We start from the raw sequence: 10,686 nt of genomic DNA on the forward strand, positions 1-10,686 counted from the left end.
CTGAGAGGTTCCATTGCAGCACACGGCCCCTGCCCGGGGCCCAGTTCCCAAGTGTCGCGCGCTCTAGCCAGCGGCGAGGGCCCCACTGATCTGGGAATCCGGAGCTGACCCAGAACTGCAGCGCTCCCGGGCAATCCCGGCTCCTGCGGGCCCACTAGCTGGAAGAAGGGGATCCAGAAAGTTCCACGAACGTTGAGAACCCAGGCTTGCGCCCATCCCCATAAGGCCCTTCCGCACAACTCCTCCCCACCCGAGCTCCCCCCGCGCCGTTGCCCAGGTAACCGCGGGCGGTGGCAGCGGTGGGAGGGGCGGGACTTCCGGCGGGTGACGCGCCTGGGCTCGGCTACAAAAGGAGACTGCTGCGGCGCGCCGGCCGGAACTTTCCAGAACGCTCGGTGAAAGGCGGAGGAGCGGCGGCTGCCCGAGCTGCGCACAGCAACGCGCTCCTTCCCGCTCCCCCACACCGGCATCGGCCCGCTCACCGGTGAGTTTCAGCTCTCCCGCGTCCCCTCTTCCTAAGTCTGGCGCCACAGGCGGCGCTGGGAAGCTGGATAGAGCCGCGGTCGGGAGGCGGTTGGCTCCGCGTGGGCGGGAGGGTTGTCGGTTCCTGTATCCTCGAGTCCCCTTCTGGAAGGCCGGGCGGGGGGGGGGGGGGGGGTGCCCCGGCAACCCTTGCCGGCGCGCAGCGAGTGGACCCAAGACCTTTCCTGAAGCTTTTTCCATCCCTCCTTGAGGTCTCCAAGGATCTGCTGCCTCCGGCTTTTCCTCTGCGGGCGCTCGCTGAGGGGGTGGGGGAGTGGGGGGGGGGGGCGACCCTGCGCGCACGCGCGAAAGGACCCTTGGGGCGAGGGGCTGCGGGAGGAGCCGGGCGGAGGCTGCGGCTTTCGTTTCTCTGGTCTCTCCTCCTCCTCTTTGTTGAGTGCTGGGTTTCTCCCACCCCTTCCATCCGGGAAGGGGAAGGGAAGGAAACCGTAACGGTCGGCCCTGAATGCAAGGGAGAACCTAACAACATGTAAACTATGCTGGCTTGTGGGGGCGATAGGGGTTCGGTCAAAACAGAGGAGCTACTCTCTTCTGTGATTGAGAAAGAGACTGAGCGGGGAGGGGAGCTAGTTTTCTTTATCAGTTTCATAAAACACTACCTCCCCCCCGCCCTATGCCAAAGTGTTTTTTCTTGGAAATGTGTGGTTTACCAGGTTTACCAAAGAGAATAATAGTGGACTGAACCTGTTAATACCCCTTTTCTTTGCTGCCCTCTGTCGCTACTTGGGAAGGGAAACAGAATCCAGATAGTAGTCGCGTTAGTATGGACCCTTCCAGGTGGAAACCAGCGCTACAGGAGGTTTTTGAATTATTCCCTGGTGATTGTTAGGTTATATTTAGTCTTTTAGGATTTACGGGTGAGTTACCAGAGGAATTGTTACTTTCTCTGTGAAACTTAAGGAAAGTGGTGGTCTTATCAGATTTGTCAAAGAACAGATTTCTCTGCCTGAACTCTTGATTTTATTAATTAAAATTATCAGTTGAAAGTCGGTTAAAATTGAGCTTTCTTGTTTTAGGCTGTAAAAAATGGTGAAAGAAACCACTTACTATGATGTTTTGGGGGTCAAACCCAATGCCACCCAAGAAGAATTGAAAAAGGCTTACAGGAAACTGGCCTTGAAGTACCACCCTGATAAGAATCCAAATGAAGGCGAGAAGGCAAGTAGTACACCCATAACATAGTTGAATTCTTCTTGTCAGGTGTATAGTATTTCAATTACAACGTGAAATTATGTTTAATATAGTAGCTGTCCTTTTTGAGTGAAATTTATCCCCTTTTTCTCAAAACAGTTTAAACAGATTTCTCAAGCTTACGAAGTGCTCTCTGATGCAAAGAAAAGGGAGTTATATGACAAAGGAGGAGAACAGGCAATTAAAGAAGGTGGAGCAGGTGGTGGTTTTGGCTCCCCCATGGACATCTTTGATATGTTTTTCGGAGGAGGAGGCAGGATGCAGAGAGAGAGGAGAGGTAAGAATAACCTAATCTACATGTACCAAACTAAAGTTAGCCCTTTTAGTCAAAGCAGATTCTTGAGAATTCAACTATTAAATGCTTGTTTATTTGTTAGTATAATGTACACTAACCTATGGTAATAGTTTTGATGAAACTAAAAATAGCTAAGCCAGTCAAGTACTAAAAAGTGTGTCTAAAGTTGTTGGGAGTATACACGGCTTCATGAAGTATAAGAACATAATTTTCAAAACCTTTTTCACAGATTTTATTTGATCCTCAACCCCAGTGGGAAGTGCAGTGGTTTTATCCTGTCGAAAGTAAATTACGTATCAGAATTCTAAATTTTTATCAAGGTCATATATAGCCGTGCCATCAGTCTTCACTGGAACACAGGTTCATTGCCTCCAAATGGCCTGCTGTCTGTTTAATCTTTCTTAAGTTTTATTACATCAAAATATGTGCCTTTAACGTGTGATTTCTGGACTGTAGAAATACTGCTCATAGGAGTACAGTGTTCTGGTTAGAGTTCATGTTACTCTGTTCCCATTGTGGTTTATACAAACTAATGGGTAGAAGGAATGGGCAGGCTCTTAAATTTCCTCTTTGAGTGTTCTTGGATTCCGAAAGACTGGGAATTGTGTGTGTGTGTTTAATGCTGCACAGGGTGTTAGTTGCAGCATGCAGGATCTTTTTAGTTGTGGCTTGTAGGATCTAGTTTTGCTGATCAGTGATCAAACCCAGGTCCCCTGCATTGGGAGCACTGAATCTTGGCTTCTGCACTACCAGAGATGTCTCACAACTGGACATTTTTATTCAGATTTTCTTGAAAGGGGTATGTTTTACTTTTTTTTTTTTTTTTTTAAGAAATTTAAACAATTTCCAATCAAAATCGATTGGCGAACTACTACATGTCTTAAATTGATGAAAGGTCATTTTCTGTAGTATGATATTGAAAAAAATTTGCTTAAATTTCAGAAGTTTTATTCCTTCCCTGTACTCTGAAGTCTATAAAGCACTGAAGTAAGCAGGGCAGCTTTTAGCATGGCAGAACCAGTTATGTGGTATTTGATACAGAAACAAAAGGTGGGTCCAGGAGCAGAAGGTTATAGTTAATGGTACTTCACTTTTGATTGGAAACTAAAAATGTTCATTATACATATTGTGGAGATAGTTCAAGATCTTCTTAAGCGAAAGTATTTCCTGGTGGATAAAGTCATTGTGAAAGAATCACTAGCTAGGAACTTATTAACTATTGACAGGTCACTATATTTCTGTAGCCTCTGTTCTTATATAATCTCCACCTTCCACTTCCCATTTCTAGATGAGATATGCCATTCCTTTGTAGCTCCTGGCAATATAAAATTTAGATTTCTTCAAAGAAAAATAAAAATTCAGTTTCTTAGTTTGTAATAGCCATATTTACATGCTCAGTAACCATGTGTGACTACTGGCTATTGTATTGGCTAGCAGAGGGTATAAACCTTCTCCCTTACTGCAGAAAGTTCTGTTGGAAAGCACTGTGGTAAAGAATGAGAAATCTAGCCTTTAAACAGTCAGCTCAGCAGTATGTGCTGTTCCTACTTCAGGAAGAAGTAGGAATTGATATTCTTTGGAGACTGAATAAATAGATCAGCTTCCCTGGCCAAACTTGATTAGTTTTTGGAACTTTAGTGTGCTAAAGAGTTTTTGGATGTTGTAATTGGTCATGTCGCTCAGTATAATACATGAGTCAAGGAATATACTAGAACAGAAAAGCAGTTTGGGTTAAACTATTGTGAAATGTGTCTATTCAAGTAACATGAGTTTTTTCAGATGATTTTTGCAGTTAATGTTTTTGGTTGCCATAAATATAGGAGGGCCACAACTGCATCCATATGTGTTACTTAATCTCACCTGATTTTCCTTATTTGAAGTTACACCACAGTTAGATTATGTGTGAATCTGTAAGGCTCATCTTTCATTTTCCTTTACCGTTTTTACAGTGCCTTGAACACAGGATGCAGCTTCCTAAAATTTTACTTATTTTTGGCTGTGCTGGGTCTTGCTGCAAGGGCTGTTTGCAAGCAGTATTCTAAATGAGGACTGTTTTGTTATAGGTAAAAACGTTGTCCATCAACTTACAGTAACTTTAGAAGATTTATATAATGGTGCAACAAGAAAACTAGCTCTGCAAAAGAATGTGATTTGTGACAAATGTGAAGGTATGTCTTAACATTCATGTTTCAAAATGGAACTGAAACCTTTCTGGGTATATAAAACTGGCAGATACTGTGCTGTGCAAATGTGAAAACCACCTGAACCTCTTTCAGAAATAACAGCAAATTATCAGCATTTTCATGTGTGTGTTTTGAATGCAGGGTGGAATTGATGTAATTTGGTGTCTTTCTACTCAGCATTGTTCAGAGATGAGTACTTCCTATCCCCTCTAGAACTTGAGGCACTCCAGTGGCTTCATAATCTTAATACTTAGCAATGTTCTCTTTTGGGGTAGTCAACTGAAATTACTGGCTGTGATATGAATCTTTTAAGTTTTTTTTTTTTTTTAATAAATGTTATTTGTTGAAAATGCAGTGTTTCCTAATGAGAGGGAACTGAAATGTTCTCGTTTCACAGTTGAAGTACTCTTAAGAATTGTGCTTTGGGGACATATGTTTAAAATCTAAAATACTGAAATAGTTTATTGAGAAAAATAGCAGTCAAGATGTTTATAATGATAACTGAAGCTGATGTGGCAATATTTTATCAAAAAGCCTGAATAGTAGTTTTTTAAAGCAGCATTCCATCAGACCTTGAAAATATTAATGAAGTGGCATGTTCAGGGGACTGTCTCACTAGAACATTAATCACTATGTCCAACACTAAATTCAAACATTGTTTTTAAACTGTTTAGGCCGAGGTGGTAAAAAAGGAGCAGTAGAATGCTGTCCCAATTGCCGAGGTACTGGAATGCAAATAAGAATTCATCAGATAGGACCTGGAATGGTTCAGCAAATTCAGTCTGTCTGCATGGAGTGCCAGGGCCATGGGGAGCGGATCAGTCCTAAAGATAGATGTAAAAGCTGCAATGGAAGGAAGATAGTTCGAGAAAAGAAAATTCTAGAAGTTCATATTGACAAAGGTGAGTTCTGAGCCACTTTTCTATTTTGATTAATTATATTCTACATTTTGTAATTGCTTAAAACTGTCATAATTGAGGATAGTTTTGAACTGTTGGGGTAAAGAATGGATGTGTATTTGATTTACTAATTTGTAAGAACTTAGACTTTCACTTTTCATTTTCATGCATTGGAGAAGGCAATGGCAACCCACTCCAGTGTTCTTGCCTGGAGAATCTCAGGGACAGGGGATCCTCGTGGGCTGCCATCTCTGGGGTCGCACAGAGTCGGACACGACTGAAGCAACTTAGCAGCAGCAGACTATAAATATTTATAATGATTTCTACAGATTAGGTAAACATACCTGTTTCTGCCTCTTGGATTATAACCTAAAACTTTCTTTAAATACTATTAGGATATACTTTTTTATTTTGCCTATTCCTTAATTTTGTCAGTTTATTTTAAAATCCTTTAAAATGTATTATAGCAGTACATATTCATTGTAGAAATTTGGAAACGTGTATACAGCCCCAGAGTAAATTGTGCTGTACTTAGTATGAAATAATCAACATGAATGGATCCTTCAGACTTGGCTATTTTTAAATGAAACTATTATTACATGTAATACATACATTAATTTAGGCCCCTGCAATAGTAGTCTCCCATGTGACTCAGTACTCCTTCCTCAATTTTGTTTCTCCTTAACTGGTCCATGTTTGGTAGGGTTTGAATGTCTCCCTATCTGGTAAAATCCCCTTCTTGATACCAACTATATGTACTCAGGAGGGCATTTAGTACTAAGTGAAACCATTTATGAATGTTACACTTGCCTATACCCCCCCAGCCCCCACCTCATGCCACACTATATGTGGGATCTGAGTTCCTCCTTTGCACCCCCTGCCGTGAAAGAGCGGAGTCTTAACCACTGAACTGCCAGGAAAGCCCCTGCCGGTAATCTTAACCTTGTTGAAACAACCGGTAAAACTTAGATCTGAGTTTAATTGCTTCACTAGTGTAGCAAGACAGTTACTTTACCTCATGCTGCCGCTAAGTCACTTCAGTCATGTCCGCTCTGTGTGACCCCACAGACGGCAGCCCGCCAGTCTCTGTCCATGGGATTCTCCAGGCAAGAACACTGGAGTGGGTTGCCATTTCCTTCTCCATTTGCCTCATGAATGACATGTTTATTTTTGTCAGTGTATAATATTGATGTTTTAGTGTAAGTCCATCTTTTCGTAGAGGTACATACTAAAGTATTTGGGTTAATTGGTATGTCTGGATTTTGCTTGAAGTATATGTAGGAAATGTGGGTGGAAAAGTGTGTAATACATGAAATAGTCATGAACTGGTAATTATGGATCTAGATTGATGTTAAATAGGGATTTGTTCTACTGTTGGCTATTGTATACATTTAATACTTTACATGATAGAAACTAAAACAAAGTTGCTCTTGTTGGGTGATGTCAGTGATCTTTCATTCAGGAAATCCAGAGCCATTACTGCAGTGTAAATGATCTGCAAACACACGAGTTCTTTGTAAAGGTTAGCTAAGTAAGCTCTTACTGAACTTAACTGAGCCAGAGGGAAGAAATCTCAGTAAATATGTTGACCTTTAAGAAATGTTTGCTTATTGGAAAAAGTTTTCTATTCTTGACTCTATTATAGACACTAACCACATGGTCTGAAAGTATCTAAAAAGGATTTTAAAAATTATCCTTTTTTAAAAGATTAAAAATCATTCAATGAAAATAGTATAGATTTAAAAAATTTTTTGTTTCATATTACTTCTAATACAATAAAGGGAAGAAAGTCTGACTTATGCTTGTTACATTTAGTAGACTTTTTTAAAATTAATGAAATTGAAATAGTAAAGCATTTATGGTTATGTTTGCCAATCACTGATTGGCGCCAGCATAGACCTTTTTCTTTAGTCCTCACAAGAGCTGTGATGGAGAGGTAGGTCTCTCTGGGAAAGCTGATGCTTAGGAAGGTGATGCAACTTGCTTCCCCAGGGTAATCCTGCCTAGTAATAAATAGCAGCTCTGAGATTTGAGGCTTGATTTGTTTGCCTCTAGATTTGTGTTCTCCATTATGATCACTTTCTTCAGTAAGAAGTTGGATTGATCTAAGCATATGTGCATTTCTGGTAAATTCTCTACAACTTGAGCATCCACAGACTTACACACAAACATGCATTTGTGTTTCTTAGTAGAGACCCTGACCTTAGTTAGATGTTAAGAGTGTAAAATTAGCCTTTTGTTTTTAGGCATGAAAGATGGCCAGAAGATAACATTCCATGGTGAAGGAGACCAAGAACCAGGACTGGAGCCAGGAGATATTATCATTGTTTTAGATCAGAAGGACCATGCTGTTTTTACTCGGTAAAAATTTATAAAATATTCAAACTGACATCTTGCCTATTTGGGATTATTTTTGTTTCCTCTAATTTGAATGAGCTTTTCATTAGGTTTAGAACAGTTTTTGGAAATAACCTAGAAAAGTATAGCAGAAGAATGAGGCTATGTATGTCTTTTGTAAATGATTTTAAATCATTAATGTTTCAAAGAATCAGATTGTTTTTGTGTCTAAATTTACATAAATTGTTGCCTGATCTGGTTTTTGAAGGATAAGCTTCAATTAGAAGATGTGTTGTATAAGCAGGTGGATTAGGGAATGCATCCCATGACAAAATTTAGCTCCCAGTTTTTTTTAATAAATTTTTTTCAAAACTAATTTTGAAGTATGTGCCTTAAAGCTCTTACCAGTTTCATTTCCTGAGTTTGTGATAAGCTTGGTTGCAACATTTGACTGGAATAGGACTGCAGCAGCTGTTGGGAGTGACATCTTAAAAGAACAAGTTTTGAATTATAGTGTCTCAACAGTAATGGGAAATGCTGTCAAGCTTATAATTTTGATGCTGTCATTTTGAGGTGAATCCTCAGTATTTCTGGAGAGTGATCTGTGTGATGAAAAGATATTACTAGTATGAATTGGAAAAGAAAGCAAGCACAAGGAGGAGGAAGTGTACTGGTATAAAAGGTTGAGTTCACAATGTGCCAGGCACTATAATTCATGTACATCAGTAAAGATCTTACTGTTCCCTTGAAATTGGCCATGTCCCCTTTTAATAGACCCTGACTTATCCAGGACCCAGTCTGAGATGTGTTTTACTGCCTAGAATGTGTGGAGGGATTCTGAAGCTTGTCCAGGAAACTCTGCTGGCAGGTTACATGTATTTGCTGTTCCCTGTTCTCAGCTCATTTTAAAAATCAGGAAGAAAAAAAAGGAAGAAAGGGCATCTTTTGAAATATACCATTTGTTTCTAAAATTGCCTATTTTGGTACTTGGAATCATTGGTGGTTTGAAAGCCCTAAGCATATGCCATATTTCCATTGTACAGACGAGGAGAAGACCTTTTCATGTGTATGGACATACAGCTGGTTGAGGCATTGTGTGGCTTCCAAAAGCCAATATCTACTCTTGACAACCGAACCATAGTCATCACTTCTCATCCAGGTATGGTAACTAGAAAGTGTTTCTATTTTGGTGTTCATTGCTAGTAGCTAGTATGGGCATAGAGGAAAGTGGCAATTCAGTATTGATCAGAACAGAACCATCCTTGAGCTGAGCTGAGATTGTGCATTCTTGACTCTCTTGTGAGCCCCTAGAAAATCTATAAATCAAATTTATAGAAACCAGGATTGTTTTCACATTAATGTATTCCTATCAGTGAGCTAGGATGTCCCTCTCTTTATTTTCCCTGCCTCATAAAAATGTGATTGTATTTAAGGAGTTTGGCTTTAATGTTTTTAGGTCAAATTGTCAAGCATGGAGATATCAAGTGTGTGCTAAATGAAGGCATGCCAATTTATCGTAGGCCATACGAAAAGGGTCGCCTAATCATTGAATTTAAGGTAAGCTTAGAAAGTACTTCAGAAATATTTGAGAATGATTAGCTTATTAAAATTTTATAAGTTTCTGAATTGCCAGAAGTGCCAATTTTATATTCTCCCTTGTCTAGATCTAATATTACTCCTGTCATGTTGAACATTCTTTGTATCAAGTTGGTTGGTTTGCATCACTGTGGTAGGGAAGGGGATGCATGGCAAGTGGGTATTTTACTAATGAAAGGCTATTACTAGTATCTTTTAAGTACAACAGAAGTATGTTAGCTAGTGTGGATTTCTGACAAAATACTGTAGTGCTCTGGTTCTTAAAGCATCCAACCATTTCCCTTACCTTAAATTGAGTCACCTCAGACCCACAAACTTAACATTTTAAAAATTGCTTTCTGATCAATAGCTTTCTTTAAATATCCATTAAAAAGGATGTGTTTTAGGCTGGGTTCTGTAGAAATGTATTTGCTGAATAGAAGTGATCGTTACAGTGCAGTTACTATTTAGTAGGATTTTTTTAAAGACTTTACCTTGAATTCTGGTTCAGAATACTAGATGATATATGTCGTCTCAGACCATTTGTTCTAACTAACCTGGGATTGGCTGATTTACCAAATAATTCTGTGGTTACAGGTTACAAGTGTGTTTTCTGGGGAAAATGGGTGAATGGTAATTTGTCTAAGGAGGGATAAATAAATCATTTAAATTTTCATTTAAACGGTAAAAATCTCATTTTATAGGTAAACTTTCCTGAGAATGGCTTTCTCTCTCCTGATAAACTCTCTTTGCTGGAAAAACTTCTGCCTGAGAGGAAGGAAGTAGAAGAGACTGATGAAATGGACCAGGTAGAATTAGTGGACTTTGATCCAAATCAGGAAAGACGGCGCCATTACAATGGAGAAGCATACGAGGATGATGAACATCATCCTCGGGGTGGTGTTCAGTGTCAGACCTCTTAGTAGGGCCTGTGAATAACACTCACTGCTGGTGTTTTATTTGCAGTAGTGATTGAGTGAAGGACTATAATCATATGCTCACTACTTGCTTTTGTTTTAATATTCAACTATAGTAGTGTTTAAAAGTTAAATGAAGAATAAACTCAAATATAAAAGCTCTGACTTTGCCCTGTATGTATGATGACTTCAGTGTGCAAGATAAGTTTAGTACTTGTAAAAATGACTTTAAAAAATTTCCCCTAGCATTTGTTAGGCCATACTTTGTAATTGATTTCAGCTGTGTACATGGAATAGCTTAGATTGAAATGCCAGGTATATGTATTGACTTCAGTGTATGACCCTTAATTGTTAAGCTATGAAATTAAAACTGTGTTTAACTGGCAGTCAGACAAAGAAATTAATGTAGAGAAGTGTTGGTCTGTATGTAGTAAGTGGGATTCATTGTGATGCTTCTGCATTTATTCTATTGCCTCAACTGTACTTGAAGATGGCATGCTGTATAATTTAATTTAGCCTGTGGTATCAGTGATAGAAATGATACCTTTGTAAAGAAGGGGTTTATCATAATATGCTGCTTATTGAGGGCTTGCACTTGTAGAATTGCATTCCCTTCTTTTGCTGTGCCATCTTTTATTAATATAGCTATTGGTCCTGGTTACTTTTTTTGCCCCCCCGCCCCCCCACCTTTGGACCACAGTAAGCCTTAGAGTAGTGACTTCTGGAGCAGGGAAACTTAGAGGTTA

The 10,686-nt window shown here is 39.8% G+C and overlaps 1 protein-coding gene across 1 annotated transcript; it reads left to right on the forward strand.

Moving 5' to 3' along the window:
- Positions 1–387: 387 nt before the first annotated feature.
- Positions 388–10,094, forward strand: DNAJA1 (DnaJ heat shock protein family (Hsp40) member A1). Its single transcript, NM_001015637.1, is given in 9 exon segments — positions 388–484; positions 1,560–1,701; positions 1,834–2,011; positions 4,093–4,197; positions 4,887–5,114; positions 7,358–7,472; positions 8,492–8,607; positions 8,905–9,005; positions 9,728–10,094. Coding segments are annotated over 8 exon segments (1,194 nt in total). The 5' UTR covers positions 388–484; positions 1,560–1,569; the 3' UTR covers positions 9,947–10,094.
- The last annotated feature ends 592 nt before the right edge of the window (positions 10,095–10,686 follow it).

This window comes from Bos taurus, chromosome 8 (genome assembly GCF_002263795.3).
Source record: "Bos taurus isolate L1 Dominette 01449 registration number 42190680 breed Hereford chromosome 8, ARS-UCD2.0, whole genome shotgun sequence".
Lineage (NCBI taxonomy): Eukaryota > Metazoa > Chordata > Mammalia > Artiodactyla > Bovidae > Bos > Bos taurus.